At 37.7% G+C, this 17,949-nt stretch overlaps 1 protein-coding gene across 1 annotated transcript in view; it reads left to right on the forward strand.

Moving 5' to 3' along the window:
• Nucleotides 1-17,360, forward strand: part of scp2a (sterol carrier protein 2a) — a 91,190-nt gene extending 73,830 nt beyond the window's left edge. The window contains exons 14-16 of the mRNA XM_073063097.1: nt 10,243-10,372; nt 11,967-12,046; nt 16,773-17,360. Of these exons, the coding sequence (XP_072919198.1) occupies nt 10,243-10,372; nt 11,967-12,046; nt 16,773-16,868 (306 nt within the window). The 3' untranslated portion in view covers nt 16,869-17,360. The remainder of the gene's footprint in view (nt 1-10,242; nt 10,373-11,966; nt 12,047-16,772) is intronic.
• The last annotated feature ends 589 nt before the right edge of the window (nt 17,361-17,949 follow it).

Genomic DNA, 17,949 nt, shown 5'->3' on the forward strand with positions numbered 1-17,949 from the left:
TCTTCTATCTTAAAACCTGGGTGTCCAAGTTTCACTTTACACAATCTGTGTGGGTAATCCTTTCAAAAATAATATATCCTTTCTAAAGGGTGCAACCCAAAATCCTCCAAGTGTAGCCAAGTCAGTGCCCCCCATACTTTAGAAATCATCTAGCCTTATCAGTCTGTGAGATTTTAGTAACGTGTCTATTGATTCCTAAGTTTTGTTGGGTTCAAACCAGATTTAGCTTTTCACCATTTAGAAATTATTTACCAGCATTCTACTGTTGGCAGAACGTGATCGTCTTTGTCACTATTGAAATCTATTTTTCCATTTACTTAATTTATTAACATTTTTTGTAATTTTATGCCTGATAAATGTCATCTGCATATTACTGAGAAAATTGGCTATATGCCACAATTACCCACTAGCCAAGATATTAATTGATAAAATTAATTGTTATGGCAGTAAAGCAGACCTTTGGGTTTCCATGAGCCACATCCTGAAGTTTACATCGCCTGCCAGTGAGCACAGACTCCGTTTTCTCCTGCAGGCAGTGTCAGAACTATCACCTCAGAAACTGTCCTTCAATTACTTGAGCTTCAACTTGATTAAGTGCCCTTTGAGCACATTTATTAATGAAGTCTTAGAGAGGTGTGGCACAGAAATGAGCTCTTCAGCCCATTTAGTCTATGTCAGCCATGATCTGTTTCACTAATCTACATTAATCCCATTTTATTTATAACTCTCAATTTGCCCAAGATTCTACTCAGTGATCTGCACGCTGGTGTCAATTTACAGTGGCCAGTAAACCAAGCGACCCACATGTTTGTGTAATATAAGAGGTAAGCAAAGCATCTGGAGGAAGCACACATGGTCACAGGTAGAATGTGCAAATTCCAGGCAGGCACTATCCATGGTCACAATTGAATCCTGATTTACAAAAGCCGTTCCTGATATTACAAAATGTTCTTGATATTATCTGCAGGCTTTATTCAGAGAGTTGATTACCTCTTCAAGAAGAATTCATACATGCGCACCACTTCTGCTGGGCTGTGTCGACCACAGACTGCTCAGCTTTTCCCTCATCCGGTGACAGGAGTTTTGCTGGAGTTTTCAGATTGATTTGCTGAATCATCATTAAGTATGGTGGAATGGCTCTGCACTAACATTAGTTCAATATCTTCTGTGGATAATCTGATATACATTTATAGTATTGAAGCATGAATTTACCATTTGGCTTCTTCGAAACATCAGAGCAGCATTATTAATATACAATATTTGTGCCAGTGTGCAGTAAATTTTACAGGAGGTATTGTGACTAATAAGTCTACCATAGATAGTGTCTTTTTGATTATCTCCCTAGTTTTCTCCAGTATGGTTATTTTATGGATTTAATTCCATTGCTATACAGTAGATTCCAGTTAACTGGGACACATTCCGATGTACATTTTGGCCCAATTAATTGGTTGCCCCATTTAACTGAAGTTTCATGGGAATAGGAAAAAGATATAAAAAGACAAACTACCATTTAACTATCAAATTATGTATTTAAATGAAATACAGAACAAATTAGATCACTGCCAATATCACTAAAGTACTATAAAACTGTGTATTTGTTCCTAATAGTTATTGATGGAGGAGTTCATCTACCGTGTTCTTATGATTGTAAATGAACAAAATCTGCATAGACATGCACTGTACATAATGGACAGCCGTCATACCATGCTATCAATGATTGCATCTTCCAAATCCTCATTTTCATTGTAACATTCAAGATACCTTCAAGTTCTTCATAATTCCTAACTTGTTGAATTAGTGAAATCATTTCATCTTCACTCCCGGCTGTTTCTGGCATCTCCAAGGCTGAATGCTTGAAACTGCGGTGATCAGAACAGTTCCCAATTGTCCTACTGCTTATTTCTAGCAAACAGTCAGTGCACACGACCGAGACTAGTTAGAAGCTGTTCAGCAAGTCTCCTGCCCCAATTACATGGCATAGTGTCCCAAATAAATGAAGGGAATCCCAGCTATTTTCTTGGACTTATTTGTTTATCGTTTGAGTTGTCCCAGATAACCAGCAGCCCTGATTAATAGATTGCCCAATTAACTGGAATCTACTGTATATTTTAAACTATCTGTGTGACCCTCGTCATGTGCTTTCAAAATGCATCAAGCATCAAAGTGATTTTTTTTTCACTTAGTGTGAGTATATCAGGGCAGTATTTGGAGAAGGTATCCTGGACGAATTGACAAATGATTCCACATGGGTGGAATCTTGGAATAAGAATGGTTCAGTCACTTTGCTGAGGTTATACTAAAGGCCTCTCAGTAGTCTGCAGGAATTAGAAATACAAATAGGTAAGCAAATTGGAGAAAGTTGGAAGAGAAACAAGGTTACAGTGGTGGGGGATTTAATTTTCAAGGAAATAACACAGTCCAGAAACAGGCCCGTTTGGCCCACCTCATCCATGCTGGCCATGATGCCTATATTGCTAATCTCAGTTGTCTGCATTAGAACTGTACCCTTCTATTCATTTCCTATCCAAGTACTTGTCCCAAACCCTTTTAGATCTTGTTATAGTATCTGCTTCCATGACCTCCTGTGGCAGCTCATTTCAAATGTTCATCATCTTTTATGTGAAAATATTATATTCTTTCCCCTCACCTTAAAACTATGATCAGGATCAGGTTTATTATCACTGAGAAATGTCATAAAAATTGTTGTTTTGCAGCTGCAGTTACAGTGCAATACACAAAGTATACTATAAGTTGCAACAAGAAATACATAGATAAAAAATAAATACATGGTGCATAAAGAGGGCAAAAGTAGTGAGATAGTGTTCATGGGTTTAGGGACCATTCTGAAACCTGATGGCAGGGCTGTGTGCCTTTACGCTCCTGTACTTCCTTGATGTAGTAATGAGGAGGGCATGTCTGTCATCCAGGTGGACTTCTGTTTAGTTCTAGACTGCCTTGCCCTGGGCCAAAAAGATTCTGACTCCCTTCTCTGTTTATACCCTTCATAATTTTGTAAATCTTTTGTATGGTTGCGTTTCAGTCTCCAGTATTCCAGTGAGAATAAGCCAGTCTGTCTAATCTCACCCTATAACTGCAGCCAGCTAAGGCATAATGAAAGCTTGATCAGGATAAGGAAGGAAACACATGACAGGTATAGGCAACTATTAGTGTGTGAGTCTCTACAGAAATATTGTATAGGAAAGAAATCAAGAAAGGAGGGCACAAATGAGCCATGATAAGATTAAAGAGAATCTTAAGTCTTCATCAAGTCTATTCAGAGGAAAAGGAAAGAGTGGATTTCCTTGAGCACCAAAGGGGTAAACAATGTGTGGACTTGGGCAATGAGGGTGAGGGGTAAAATGAATTTAATCTGAACAAGTAGCAGTGATGCATTTTGAGAAGACAAATCAGGGTAGGATATGTACAGTAAATGGTTGACTGTTAAGCGATGCTGGTGAACAGAGGGGCCATAGTGTTTCCTGAAAGTGGCAACACAAGTGGATAAGGTAATGAAGAAGACATATGCCATGTTTACATTATACAGTGGGTCGGGACATAGTATATAGAAGTTGGGAAGCTGTGTTGCTGCTTTACCGAACTATGGTTAGCTTACCCTTGTGTACAGTTTTGGTTGCTCCACTTTTGGAAAGATGTGCTGTATGACTCTATGACATAGTCAGGACAGGTGCTGTCAAACCACGCATTTCCAAATCCAGAGGGTATGCAATCAGTTACAATCCAGTTTTTTTTTAATTAGGTTTGAAGGCTTATAGTGTATGCTGAGAACCAGTGTTTCAGCATACTGAGATCAAAAGAGTATTACACAACTATGGTATAGATAAAACAAGCTTCAATTAACCACTGGCATGCTGGATCACCCAATGGTCCAACATGTTTGATCATCACAGATTAATCTTGTTTTTATTTGCCTGTGCTGAAGTGAAGCACCCGGTGGTCATTGTTCATATGTAGGCTTTATCATTGGTGTTAGGGAGCTGTCTAGCCAGTGATAGTGTTAATGTTAAGCTGGTGATGTCTTTATTTGTTCTTATACTGTAGCCATTGACAGCAGGAGCATAAAATCCTGTAGTGTTTTCACTATCACCATCTTATCAAACCATGTTAAACTTGGGAGAAACAGTGAATCAATCCCAGGACGCTCCTTGTCTGAGAGATTTGCTTTCACATGAGTGAAGTATTCTACAAATCACACACCTAACGTGGGTCTTCATGGTTGTTAGGTTTAAATCTGTGAACTCCCTCCCTTATGGCATTATGAGAATACTTTCAACAGGAACTGCAGTGGTTCAAGATTGGAGCTTGCAATTCTGTTCAAGGACACTTAGGAATGAGCAACAAATCCTGATCTTACTAGTGATGCCTGCATCCCAAGAAATGAAGTTTTAAAAAATTACGCTAACTGAATCAATTTTCTCAGGAAGTACAGAATTGGTTTCAAGCAAGCACAACTTCTGGCTTGTGTGTTCCCCCCCCCACCCCCGTTTGCCTCTTGCAAAGGCCAAGTATGAGTAGTTTGTCATAGATGTACAGGTTTTGAACTCCAATTGAACAGATTGAACTCCACTTGCTGCTAGTTCCCCTGAATAAGGGTAGTAGGGATGGGAATAAACATCAGCCCACGTCTTTGCTCCTATGGGAAAGTGCATTGAGGACAGAATCATGTCATCCCTGATTAGAAAGCCTGCCAAAAGCCTGTTGTTCATGCTCATATAAAAGGAATGTAAGTGTGAGTGATGTGGTGGGGAGCATCTGGGAGCCCTCTCACAGAAAAAAACCAGCTCCACAGGGGGATTAGAAAACCAAAGAGGGTAACAGGCTGACTTTAGACTATAGGTGACGTGGTCTGAAACTCCAGGCAGAGTAAGATAAAATTTGACTCCTGCCGTGGCATAAAGCCGTAATGAGCTAACTTCATGTGCATTTACATTTTTGTGACATGTTAACCTTCACCTGAATCCTTTAAAATGTCAGTTTGTATTAAACGGCTATTGTTTTAAAAGCAGCGTCTGTTATTAAGGATCTTCAGCACTCAGGCCATGCCCTTTTCTCACTGTTACCATCAGGTAAGAGGTACAGAAGCCTGAAGGCAAACACTCAGCGATTCAGGAACAGCTTCTTCCCCTCCACCGTCTGATTCCCAAATGGACATTGAACCCTTGGAAACTGCCTCACTTTTTTAATATGTTATTTCTGGTTTTTTGCACGATTTTTAATCTATTCAATATACATAAACTAATTTATTATTATTTTATTTTGTGTTTTTTTTCCTTCTTTATTATGTATTGCATTGAACTGCTGCTGCTAAGTTAACAAATTTCACGACACATGCCGGTGATAACAAACCTGATTCTGAAGATACACAGGAGTGTATAGTGATTGTATGAGCACAAGTTTAAAAAAAACATAGAATAGTACAGCACATTACAGGCCCTTCAGCCCACAATGTTGTGCCGACCCTCAAACCCTGCCTCCCATATAACCCCCCACCTTAAATTCCTCCATATACCTGTCTAGTAGTCTCTTAAACTTTACTAGTGTATCTGCCTCCACCACTGACTCAGGCAGTGCATTCCACGTAGCAAACACTCTCTGAGTGAAAAACCTTCCTCTAATATCCCCCTTGAACTTCCCTCCCCTTACCTTAAAGCCATGTCCTCTTGTACTGAGCAGTGGTGCCCTGGGGAAGAGGCACTGGCTGTCCACTCTGTCTGTTCCTCTTAATATCTTGTACACCTCTATCATGTCTCCTCTCATCCTCCTTCTCTCCAAAGAGTAAAGCCCTAGCTCCCTTAATCTCTGATCAGAATCCATACTCCCTAAAGCAGGCAGCATCCTGGTAAATCTCCTCTGTACCCTTTCCAATGCTTCCACATCCTTCCTATACTGAAGCGACCAGAACTGGACACAGTACTCTAAGTATGGCCTAACTAGAGTTTTATAGAGCTGCATCATTACATCGTGTCTCTTAAACTCTATCCCTCGACTTATGAAAGCTAACACCCCATAAGCTTTCTTAACTACCCTGTCTACCTGTGAGGCAACTTTCAGGGATCTGTGGATCAAGTTGTTGTTCCTTTCTGTGCCTTGTGACCTATCGAGTGGCAACATTGCCATTTCTTTAGCATTTTTTCTGTTTTTTATAAGGTCGAGCTGCTAGCTCGATGCTCAACTCAGCACAGGTGGAAAGCATGCAAGGAGTCAGCCAGATTCAAACCTGAAACCATTTGCCTTGAATTCCAGTGCAGATGCCACTACACCACCGGCTGGCTAAATGAGCGCAAGTGTATGATTGAAAATACTGAGATTTCCTTTTATTATAGTTTTTCACTGGACACCTTCCACCTCAGAACACAGAGTTCTGTTCTATGTAACGGGTTGGTCCGTAGAGAATCTACATATTCTTATTTTAGTAGTTTGAAATATGAATATTATAAATATTGCCTTGTAAGGGGATTATCCTACCTTGACTGAATTCTGAAATAATTCAAATTCATCTCTACCTTTCTATTTCTATGCATATGCTTTGTAAAAATCAATCAAGCATATAATTTGGAAAAGTGACTTCACATGAAAATAAATTTATCAAATAAATAAGCAATTGTTTCAGTTTTGATTTAACAGAAGGCAACCGCTCCAAATCTATTAGGTCCCAAAACCTGAAGATGCTGAATACTGGAGGAGAAATTGCTAGAAATATTAAATTTGTCAGGGGGACGAAACCGTTAACTTTACAGGCCAATTTAATGAGAGAGAGGAGGGGGTAGTGAAAAAAATTAGTTGTTATAGTGGAAGAGGCATTACTCTAACACTTAATATTCATTGGTCTTCCCAATTTTCCAATTCTGATTTAGGATTCTTGATATGAAATATCAGTTTTCCACAAGACTGCCTGCCTTGTTGAACACTTCCAGCAACTCTTCTTTTGCAGCCCCAGAAATGGGCTCTCCAGTTTGGTGCTATCTAGCTAAAATTCAGTCCCCAGTCTTAGCTGATCACAATGTTTTGCTAGAAAAATACTGGCAAAAGTTGTCCAAATGGATTAATCAGTGCTAGAGAAATAATTGGCAGTTGTGGAGGGCGATGTGAGTAGGTTAATTAAATTTCTGTTGCTTTCATAAAAGTTTACTGGCTCTCCTTTATTTTTCCTGATAATATTGCGGCACCTTTCTTCACTTCATTCTATTTTGGTCAACTACATCGGTTTTACTTCCTCGGTGAATCCACATTGTCCCTTTCATTTTTGAGAATTAGAATGAAACTAGCCCCCAAAAAAAGTTAAGATTGCAAAGGTGCTGTGCAGAATAAATTGGAATATTTCCAAACAATTTTCATTGAAGAGTGGTGATTTGTAATGTGATCTGTAATTTGATTGGCAAAGAAATTGGGAAACAAGGATTGTATTGAATCACATAGAGAAATTACAGCACAGAAACAGCCATTTCAACAAAACAGTCTGGGACAGTGCACAATGGCAAATAGATTATTTAACCTATCATATATCCTTCTGCCCCTTTCTTCATCATACCTGCCTTGCTTTCCACATGGCTCTAAATACTCTTTTGGGGACAAGTACTGTATTTGTTACGTTTATTTGTGTGAGAAACTGGGATATTGCTTACTAGTAAGTATGTCACTAGTTAGAAAATGGTGAAGTGCTTGGGAGTGCACAGACCAGATGTCATTCATGAATTGAGTGCAGCAGTTGCTAAATCAGTCAGTAAAACTACCTTAATCGATCAGTTCAGTTAATGGAGTGTGCAAAGCAGTGTACTATATATTATACAACTAAACTCAATTTAAACATCGACTTTGTAACTTTTAAAAAATTTATCTGTGAAATCAATCAAAGTGTTGTATGAAGAGTTAAAATCATGGGATGTCAAGTCAAAGAACAAACTTTTGGATGTAGTTCGCAAGTTTATCATCAGAGGAGGTTTTACAAGGGCAAGAAGGAGGGAATTCAGAACTCTTTAACAGCCTTGGGTAGTCCAACCATTAGTAGACACAAGATCAGAGCCAGCAAAAGGAACTTTTAATGGGCAGATCCTGATGGTTTTTTGATGTTTGTTTGCTTGCCTTTTTATGCCATTGTTTGCAAAAAAAAGAGAGAATGTCAGGTGAATCAGTTGATTTATGTATTTATTTTGTACGTTTAATGTATAATTCTGGTGCATTGGTTTGTTTATATCTTTTATTATTTCAGGTTTCCATGATAAGCTCAATTGATACTTTTCCATCCCATAGTCATAGTGATATCTTAATCATTGTGTTTTTTAAATTATGTAATTTTCATGTTGGCTTGGCCAGGCTTGTCTGTGTATTCAGTGTGTGCTTTCAGAAGCTATATTCCTGTCCTGCATTCTACAGAAGTATTCTTGCTAGTTTCTGATATAGAATTTTATGAATCAGAAATTATATCAGTTTAGGATATTATTTGGATAACCATGTCTATGCTACCTACACCAGATTCTTTTTCTTCTGTTCAGGCATCAATGTTGTAATTGTGCTCAGATAATCTAGATCTCTTTGAATAGCTAACTGTTGAAGAATTATGGTGAGATCATTGTGGAAAATACATTGCAGTAATTTTTAATTATCATCAATGAAATTTAATCCTCAGTAATCAGTTATGTCCCCCATTATCATTACTTGTTAGTTTAGTTTCTTGGTTATTTTGCCCATATGTTGGAAAACTCTGAATTTTTACCCATTGCACACCTCCTATGTTTTGCATTTATCCAAGTTCATGAATTATTGTACAACATATTTGGTAACTTTACTTGCATTTATCACGAGTTTCTTTCGTAATTTGTTGTTTTCTAGGTTACATGTTGGAACTTCAATCTGCACACAACTTGTTCATTTCAAATATGAGCTTGGAGCTGTAGTAAATTACTTCATGATATATGTACTGGGAAACCATACACCATGACAGCTACTGAGTGCAGCTATAAATTCACATTTATTACTGCTTCAAACCAGATGTTTAAACAACCTGTCTACAGTTCTGGTCCTTTTATCTTTTTAGTGCGAGCAGAATAGTTGATTGTGGATCAGCATAAAACTAGACAGTGTGCTGCCTGAATACCTCTTGGAGGATGTCAGCATAGGTAGCTCGTTAAAATAGTGCTTTGAAATTTGGTTATTGCCATATTGTAACAATTTACAGTTTTCTTTCATCTAAACCTCTGGGCAGTAAACATTTGTTTTTAATTTATGTGCTTTGCTTTAGTTGACAAATCCTCCCCCTTGTTGCATTTTTGAAAACTTTTTAAAAAAATCTTTTTGTACATGTAGTTTCCTGCTCACATTAAAAAAGTTTACAGTCTTGGAGTTATTTTTTCATATGCCTTTCCCCATTAAGCAGAGCACCAGCTTGTGGTCACTTTACCCTGAAATAGCTAGCTACAGTACCTAAGACTTTTGCACAGTACTGTAGTAATTTTATGTATTGCACTGTACTGCCATGAAAAAAACAAATTTCATAACATATATGAGTGATGACAAACCTGATTCAGATATGGCTCTCCACTGAGGACTGAGAATAGGAAGGGGGCAGGCAGAGGGGAATCATGGTTGTGAAGAGAGGGAAGGGAGCAGGAAGCACTGGAGAGATATTCTATAATGATCAATAAACCAATTGTTTGAAATCAAATGACATTGCCTGGAGTTTCAGGGCTGGATTTGTCTACACCCCCACCCTGGAACTCCTCCTCTGCCACCCCTCCTGTGGCATTCCGCGCTCATCATTCTTAACATCTATTGCTCCCGCTAGATTTACAAGTTCACTCTCTGCTCTGTGTTGACAAATAATACGGTACAATGCAAAAAGTCTTTGGCACCCTAGCTATATAAATGTGCCTAAGACTTTTGCACAGTAATGTACATTACTCCTGTTCTAAACCCACTTTATTTTTTCCTCATTCTCACCGGCTTCCAGATTCTACCAGTCATCTGCACATTCAGGGCAATTTACAATGGCAATTAATGTACTGATCTGCATGTCTTTGGGAGATGGAAAGACACAGGAGCACCCCAGGGTGTCACTGGGAGAATATGTATATTTCATTCAAACAGGATATCAGCGTCAAACCCATGTCATTAGAGCTGTTAGATTTCAGACTGGCTTGATGCATATCACTTGGAATATATTGTCTATGAATAATCTTCATTTGAACAGAGCTGAATGAATTTCCTATATCTGATTTGACTTTCCCCTAGGAAGGAGAGATGTTCGTGAAGAAAATTGGAGGAGTATTTGCTTTTAAAGTTAAAGATGGCCCAGATGGCAAAGAAGGCCTCTGGGTGGTGGATGTCAAGAATGGAAAAGGATCTGTGGACTTCAATTCTGGTACCATAAATTTTCTTCTCTGATACACACAGATATTGTGTTTTTGCCCTTCAATAGTAATAAAAAGGAAGCATCAACCTGCTAATAACACACTGTGGTCTAGGAGCATATTTTATTTCTATTATATTTTGCTCATTGTGGTTTATTGAAGGAGACATGCAAGTGGTTTACATAGTAGCATTCTATAGCTCCCATTGCCATACAGATTATATAAAAGATGCAATAAGCCAGTTTAATAGCATAGGGTTTTGTTTGAATGTCTGTATTTGGCAGCAGGCTGCAGTTGTGAACTAATAGAAGTTAAGTACAAGGAAAGCTTTAGGGATTTCAGTGCAGGCATTTAATAACTGAAAGATTCTTGCAACTGCTCAGTAGAGTTATTTGTACTTGGCTTTTCCAATTTAATCTGGGTGCCAAGTTGCAGGAAGAGTGAGGGGGAGGCAACGCAGAACTTCCTTCTGGCCATTTGGGTGAAGAAAGCAGGCAACCATACATTTCTTAACCCATCCAATAGAAAAATAGTTAAAAAGACAAAACAAGATCTAATCAACAAAGTAAGAAAGTATACTGGAACAATGAACTGAACAATTATTCAGGTTCAAGAAAGATTCAGTATAGAGGTCAAGGGTAAAGTACTTTTTTTTCATGAAGCATACAGCTGAAACTTGGTGAATTTCATTTGAATTGGTCAATTGTACACAATGGATTTCATGCCATTCAATTTATTTATACATGAAGCAGAGAGAGCTAACACTTCAGAATTTGGAGCAAGTCAACAATTGTCTCTTAAAATTAATGTCTTTTTCTTACAATTTGGTTAGATACAGACTTTGAATTGCATTTTACTGAGATTTTGATATGTCTTCTATGTTTCAAAAATAGGTTATTTCTTCAGATGCACATTTTGAATCTATTTCAAACAGATCACTTATTAGAAGTCAAGTAACGAGGAGATTACTGAGGTTTAGACATTGAGCAAAATTTTTGGCAGCTAAGAGACTCCATGAGAGGAAAAGCGAAGTTTAAGTAGAGCTTATTAAATAATGTGGCAGGCTGGTAAGGCCAAATATCTGACTCAGTATAATTACCTACAGGTGGCTAAAATCAGTATTCCTTTTGGAATCACTACTCACACATTTCAGTCCTTTATTTTCTTGACAGATTAAAAGAAATTAAAATAAATAAAGTAGCACAATTAAATCTTGCAGATCTATAACTTTAGAGCAACAAAATGAGGTTTCTTTTGGCAGTAGTCCTGGATAACTAAACTTAAGGTCCCACTGTAGAAATCGGCCACCTAAGCTTATCAGTAGTCAGCAGACTTCTTGAAAGGACAAGGTGCAGTTAATGTGGGATTTGGGGGAAAAACCTTTGCACTATTTAAAAAAAAGTTTTAAAAACATTTATATTGGTCTATACCAGAAGAAATTTAATTGTGAGATTGCTGACATTTACTGTCAAGATATAAATCATATCATCAGTGGTTTTGACAATATTGGGACAGGACTGCAATTTAATGTGTAATGAAAGAATTCAAAATGTATTTTGATGGTGTTACATATAAGTTCTCTGAACTACTTTTCCCTTTCTATAGAGAAGAAAGCTGATTGCACCATAACCATGTCTGATAATGATTTGTTAGCTTTGATGACTGGCAAGATGAATCCCCAGACTGTGAGTAGTTTCTGCTTAGAAGTTTAATGTTAAACAGAGGGTTGAATGTATTAAATGTCATGCTTGCTTTTTTTCCAACGGCAAAGTCTGGCTCAGTGCCTCTTTCCTTCATTTCACTATATTGCCTTTAACACCTGCTGTAGCAAAGTAAATAATGGGAGCAAAATGAATAATGGAAACAAAATGCAGACATTGCATCAACATGATATACTTACTGGAAAAATAACTTGCATTAAATTCTCATTTTTGCTGCTATTCACTTGAAACTGCAGCTCACTTGCAAAGACTAGAAACTGTAGAATATTTTCTCTCATATTGGTAAACACCTCCTGCATCTGAGAGAAAGTTGGAATAAGACCTGTGGTTTCCATTCCCCAACCCTCTTTCCCACCATAAGAGCACCCTACCTTATCCAGATTTCATCTAAGTCACTTTTTATCCATGTACCACTCAGCAGGATCTCACTTCCAAGAAATGACCTCAGCTCTGTCGTCCTCAGCACCAGACTGAGATACAGACCACACTGTGTTTGTGAATTGAGATCTGCCATAACTTAAAGTGCAAGGCTTGTATTTATCTACTGCCTTATAAATTGTTTCAGGTATGCTGAATCATTGTCAGTTTGGTATTTAGTTGGGATTTTGTGTGTGATAAATTTCATCATGTTTTTGTTGTATGGATTTAAATATGAGTATCTACTAAATAAACAATAAACATTGCCTTGCACTTTAAGTTATGGTAGATTTCATTTCTTGATATACTTACAGCCGAATCTTGAATATATTAAGAATCAACACATAAGAATTTTAGGCTTTTTTTGTTAGTCATTACGTAAATTATACAATTTTAGGAATTTAGTTTCAAAAACTTCCCTGGCATGATCTCAGTATTTAAGTGTTCGGAAGTAAACACCATAGGAACTGGGTTACCAAAGTGCACTGTCAGTAACTTGCTTGACTGGTCAAGTTTGATCCATCTGATATACCCATATAAACCATATAACAATTACAGCATGGAAACAGGCCATCTCGGCCCTTCTAGTTCGTGGCGAACGCTTACTCTCACCTAATTCCACTGACCCGCACTCAGTCCATAACCCTCCATTCCTTTCCTGTCCATATACCTATCCAATTTTACTTTAAATGACAATACTGAACCTGCCTCTACCACTTCTACTGGAAGCTCGTTCTACACAGCTACCACTCTCTGAGTAAAGAAATTCTCCCTCATGTTACCCTTAAACTTTTGCCCCCCTAACTCTTAAGTCATGTCCTCTTTTTTGAATCTCCCCTACTCTCAATGGAAAAAGCCTATCCACGTCAACTCTATCTATCCCCCTCATAATTTTAAATACCTCTATCAAGTCCCCCCTCAACCTTCTACGCTCCAAAGAATAAAGACCTAACTTGTTCACCCTTTCCCTGTAACTTAGGTGCTGAAACCCAGGTTACATTCTAGTAAATTTCTCTGTACTCTCTCTATTTTGTTGACATCTTTCCTATAATTCAGTGACCAGAACTGTACACAATACTCCGAATTCGGCCGTACCAATGCCTTGTACAATTTTAACATTACATCCCAACTCCTATACTCAATGCTCTGATTTATAAAGGCCAACATACCAAAAGCTTTCTTCACCACCCTATCCACATGAGATTCCACCTTCAGGGAACTATGCACCATTATTCCTAGATCACTCTGTTCTACTGCATTCTTCAATGCCCTACCATTTACCATGTATGTCCTATTTGGATTATTCCTACCAAACTCCTACCTCACACTTAACAGCATTAAACTCCATCTTCCATCACTCAGCCCACTCTTCTAACTGGCCTAAATCTCTTTGCAAACTTTGAATATCTACTTCATTATCCACAACACCACCTACCTTAGTATCATCTGCATACTTACTAATTAAATATACCACCCCATCATCCAGATCATTAATGTATATGACAAACAACATTGGACACAGTACAGATCCCTGAGGCACACCACTAGTCACTGGCCTCCAACCTGACAAACAGTTACCCACCACTACTCTCTGGCATCTCCCATCCAGTCACTGTTGAATCCGTTTTACTACTTCAATATTAATACCTAATAATTGAACCTTCCTAACTAACCTTCCGTGCGGAACCTTGTCAAAGGCCTTACTGAAGTCCATAGAGACAACATCCACTGCTTCACCCTTGTCAACTTTTCTCGTAACCTCTTCAAAAAATTCAATAAGATTTGTCAAACATGACCTTCCATGCACAAATCCATGTTGACTGTTCCTAATCAGACCCTGTCTATCCAGATAATTATATATACCATCTCTAAGAATACTTGCTATTAATTTACCCACCACTGACGTCAAACTGACAGGCCTATAATTGCTAGGTTTATTGCTAGGATATATAGTGTATTTCATCTATTAAACAGTAAGAAACATAACAGGAGCCAACAAATAATTCAAAATATACAGTTGGCAGGACATGGGAACAGGAGTGATAAGACACCCACCTCTAGAGTCACACAGTTGTGAGTTCAAGACCCTCTCAAAACTGTATGTCCTGCTTGGTGGCGCAATTATATCAGCGCCGGACTCCGGAGCGAAGGTTCCCGAGTTCGAATCCAAGTCGGGTTGAATGTCGAGCTAGCAACTCGGCCTCGTAAAAACAAGAATAGCTTGCTACGGAAACACTGTCATGACGGTGCCCCGATAACTCCCCTGCCGAGTTAAGGGCTATTCTTCTTCTTCAAAACTGTGTGGAGGCTACTGCACGTCTACAGTTAAATGTATGCAAGGTTCATGTGTTAATTGAAGGAAAACACTTTTTTTTAAACTAATGAACATTATTTTCTTAATCTGTCCTCCCACAATATCTGTACCAATTTCTAACCGAGTTCTCCCTTTGTGGTGCAGTGCTGTGTGCAGGTTAGATCCACATTAGCCTGTGCCACAATCGTAGCTACATTACAAGTAATGTAAGTTACATCGCTGATGTAAAGGACTTAACACAGTGAAAGATTCAGATTCAATTTATTGTCATTTAGAAACCACAAATGCAATGCAGTTAAAAAATGAGATAACGTTTGGCAATCCCCAATCCAGAGTCCAGAGAGGCTGCTGCGTATTAATGTCACGCTACCGTCTTAGCGCTTTCCCTGGAAAGGAGCTCCAAATCCACCAGACAAAACAAGACCAAAAACTAAAACTACAAGACCTGTTATATGTATTTGTCTTCGTTCATTAAAAATATAGTTATTGCCATGAGAACTAATTGCAATCAATTCTTCTGTTATTTGATAAACAATTATAAAATTCATTTAAATCGAGTTGAAATTCGTTAACCAAAATATAATTAGCATATGTAAAGATAATTTTGTATAAGTATTCAGTAGTCAAGAAGTTAATGGTGTACCTACATTAAATATTTTAGCATTCATTCATTCTAGAGGAGGTGGTAGTGGGATTCTGTTTTAGAGAAGGTAGTTCTGGTATTTAAAGGAGAAAGTATTTATAGATGTGATCTCACCAATCACACTGATTTTGTTTTAAGGAAATTACACAAATAGATGTTGAAATCTTTCTAATATAAACTTTCAGAAAGCTTTTGACAGTGGTGATGTGTGAAAGACTACCACAAAAATTTAAAAAGTTGGTATTCCAGTTAAACTATGCAGATTGATAAATATTTACCTGAAACAGAGAAGCAGGTGATGCTAGGGCATGATGTTTGGCTGAGGAAAGTGTCTGAATGATTTGTAATAAGAGCTCTATAGTTTATAATTTGCATATTTGATTGATATGCATTGGTCAATCCAAACCTCATGTGATAATAAACTGAGATTACATTGAGAGGGAATGTGTGTGATATATTATGTATTAAAGCACAAACTCCTCACAGGAGAGTACCCAAGATCAGAATTGATTGTACGTCCCTAAAATTGTGAGGAAAGGATAAGGAATATCTTTAGTTAATGAAACAAGCTGTCCAGTTGATATGCTGAGGGAGATTTGGAGAAATTTATAGATTCGGTACCCTGTCCAAGTTCATTGCCAGAATAAGAGATTGCAAGTCTAACGTTGCTGTGCTGTGAAACTTCAGCTTGAGTACAGTGTTCAGTAGTGATCACCAATGTCCACGGACAGCATACAGGTCAAAGTGCAGTGGAAAGTCTGATTATGAAGATCCCCAAGGCCAGAGAATTCAGTTATAAATAGTAGTACATTGCAGCTGTATTTTCCATACTTGTTGCTCTTCTCTGCTCTTTTCCCTTCATGTATTTTAATCTTCCTGATTCTGCCTGAACTGCTGAGTTCTTCCTCTGTTGCTACCAGATTTGAATGTAATTTTGGCTTTACGTGATATATCACGTGTGGTGCTGGCTCTTTGTATTTCCATTTTGTCAATTCTTGAATGAGGTCATTTTTAACAAGTGCTAAAATGATTATAGAGATTTTTTAAGCATTTTAAAGTGTAAAGTTTTAAGGAAGACTAACGATTTATATTTTCAAAGAGACAGTAAGTGTGGTTGGGATCAAGATGAGAAAAGCAAATGCTCTCGCTATAGTTGCACTTCAGTTATTGATCAATATTTAATGTCTATTCTATTCTCCTGAATTTGGGAATGCATGGATTATATGCACTCATTGTGAAGTATGGAGAAGTATTTAATTGTAGTGCTCTAATTTAAGTAATAATGATTTATTCTAAAGTATAATTTTTCTGTCCAGGCCTTCTTCCAGGGGAAACTGAAAATTGCTGGTAACATGGGACTGGCCATGAAGCTTCAGAATCTACAACTTCATCCTGGCAAAGCTAAACTGTGAAGGTTTATCACAAATGGATCTTCTTCAAATAGCACCACCCTTTGGCCATGTGGCATCTCGGTGGCAGATTACCAGTGAGGTGGTTAGGAGCTGCTATCTTTATCTCTGAAACATTGGAATAATGTGCAACGTCCACTAATTAATCTTGAAGTTAATAACATTGGGTATCTTGCTGAGCAGGTGCTTTCGACAAAAAGCAATTGTTACATTCTAACTGATTCAGTACATTTCTGCAAATGATGTATATGTAATTTTGAATATATTTTGTAAAGTGCTTTATACTAGCTATGTACCTGCACTAAACGAGTTCAGTCATTGTTTGTTAAGATTCTGCTGTCAGAACTTAATCTACTCTAATCCAAAAATTTATTATACTTAAAATAATATTGGGTTTAGGAACCACTGCAAGTCCTTAATCAGTAAAATAAATGGGATTTATAATGTACTTGTTATAGCATGATAAGTCAAAGAATAAAACTGAATCATACTTTCTCTGCTTGTGAACAGTTGGCTCTTCTCTTTGATGTGGTAGGATTGTTATGTTCCATAGTTGGCTGTGTTGCAGTATTTATTTTACAGTTCCAAAAATAGACTGATTGTAATAGTACTTCTGGGTTAAAACATTACGATTTGTGAAAGCAATATGATTATTCTTTTTAAAAAAAGGGTTATAAATGTCATTTGTATTTTAGAAATCTTTGGCCTGGTCAGACAATGTTGATTGACAACTCAGTCCGACCTGTATAATATTCTACAGGATTTGACTGCCATGTTGTTGGGGGAGTCCATTATTGTCTCACACCAGTTAGCTGGAGTGATGGCAGCAGCATATTTCAAACTTGTTCAGTGTGGTTAGCACTGAAGATCAAATGCTTTCACACCCTGCCTTTCATTCTGCGTTGACATTGTGTTAAGAAGAGGGGTATTGTTGAGACAGATATACAGTTGAAGTCAGAAGTTTACATACATCTTAGCCGAATACATTTAAACTCAGTGTTTCACAATTCCTGACATTTAATCCTAGAAAACATTCCCTGTCTTAGATTAGTTAGGATCACTACTTTATTTTAAGAATGTGAAA

The sequence above is a fragment of the Hemitrygon akajei genome, chromosome 12 (assembly GCF_048418815.1).
Source record: "Hemitrygon akajei chromosome 12, sHemAka1.3, whole genome shotgun sequence".
Classification (NCBI taxonomy): domain Eukaryota; kingdom Metazoa; phylum Chordata; class Chondrichthyes; order Myliobatiformes; family Dasyatidae; genus Hemitrygon; species Hemitrygon akajei.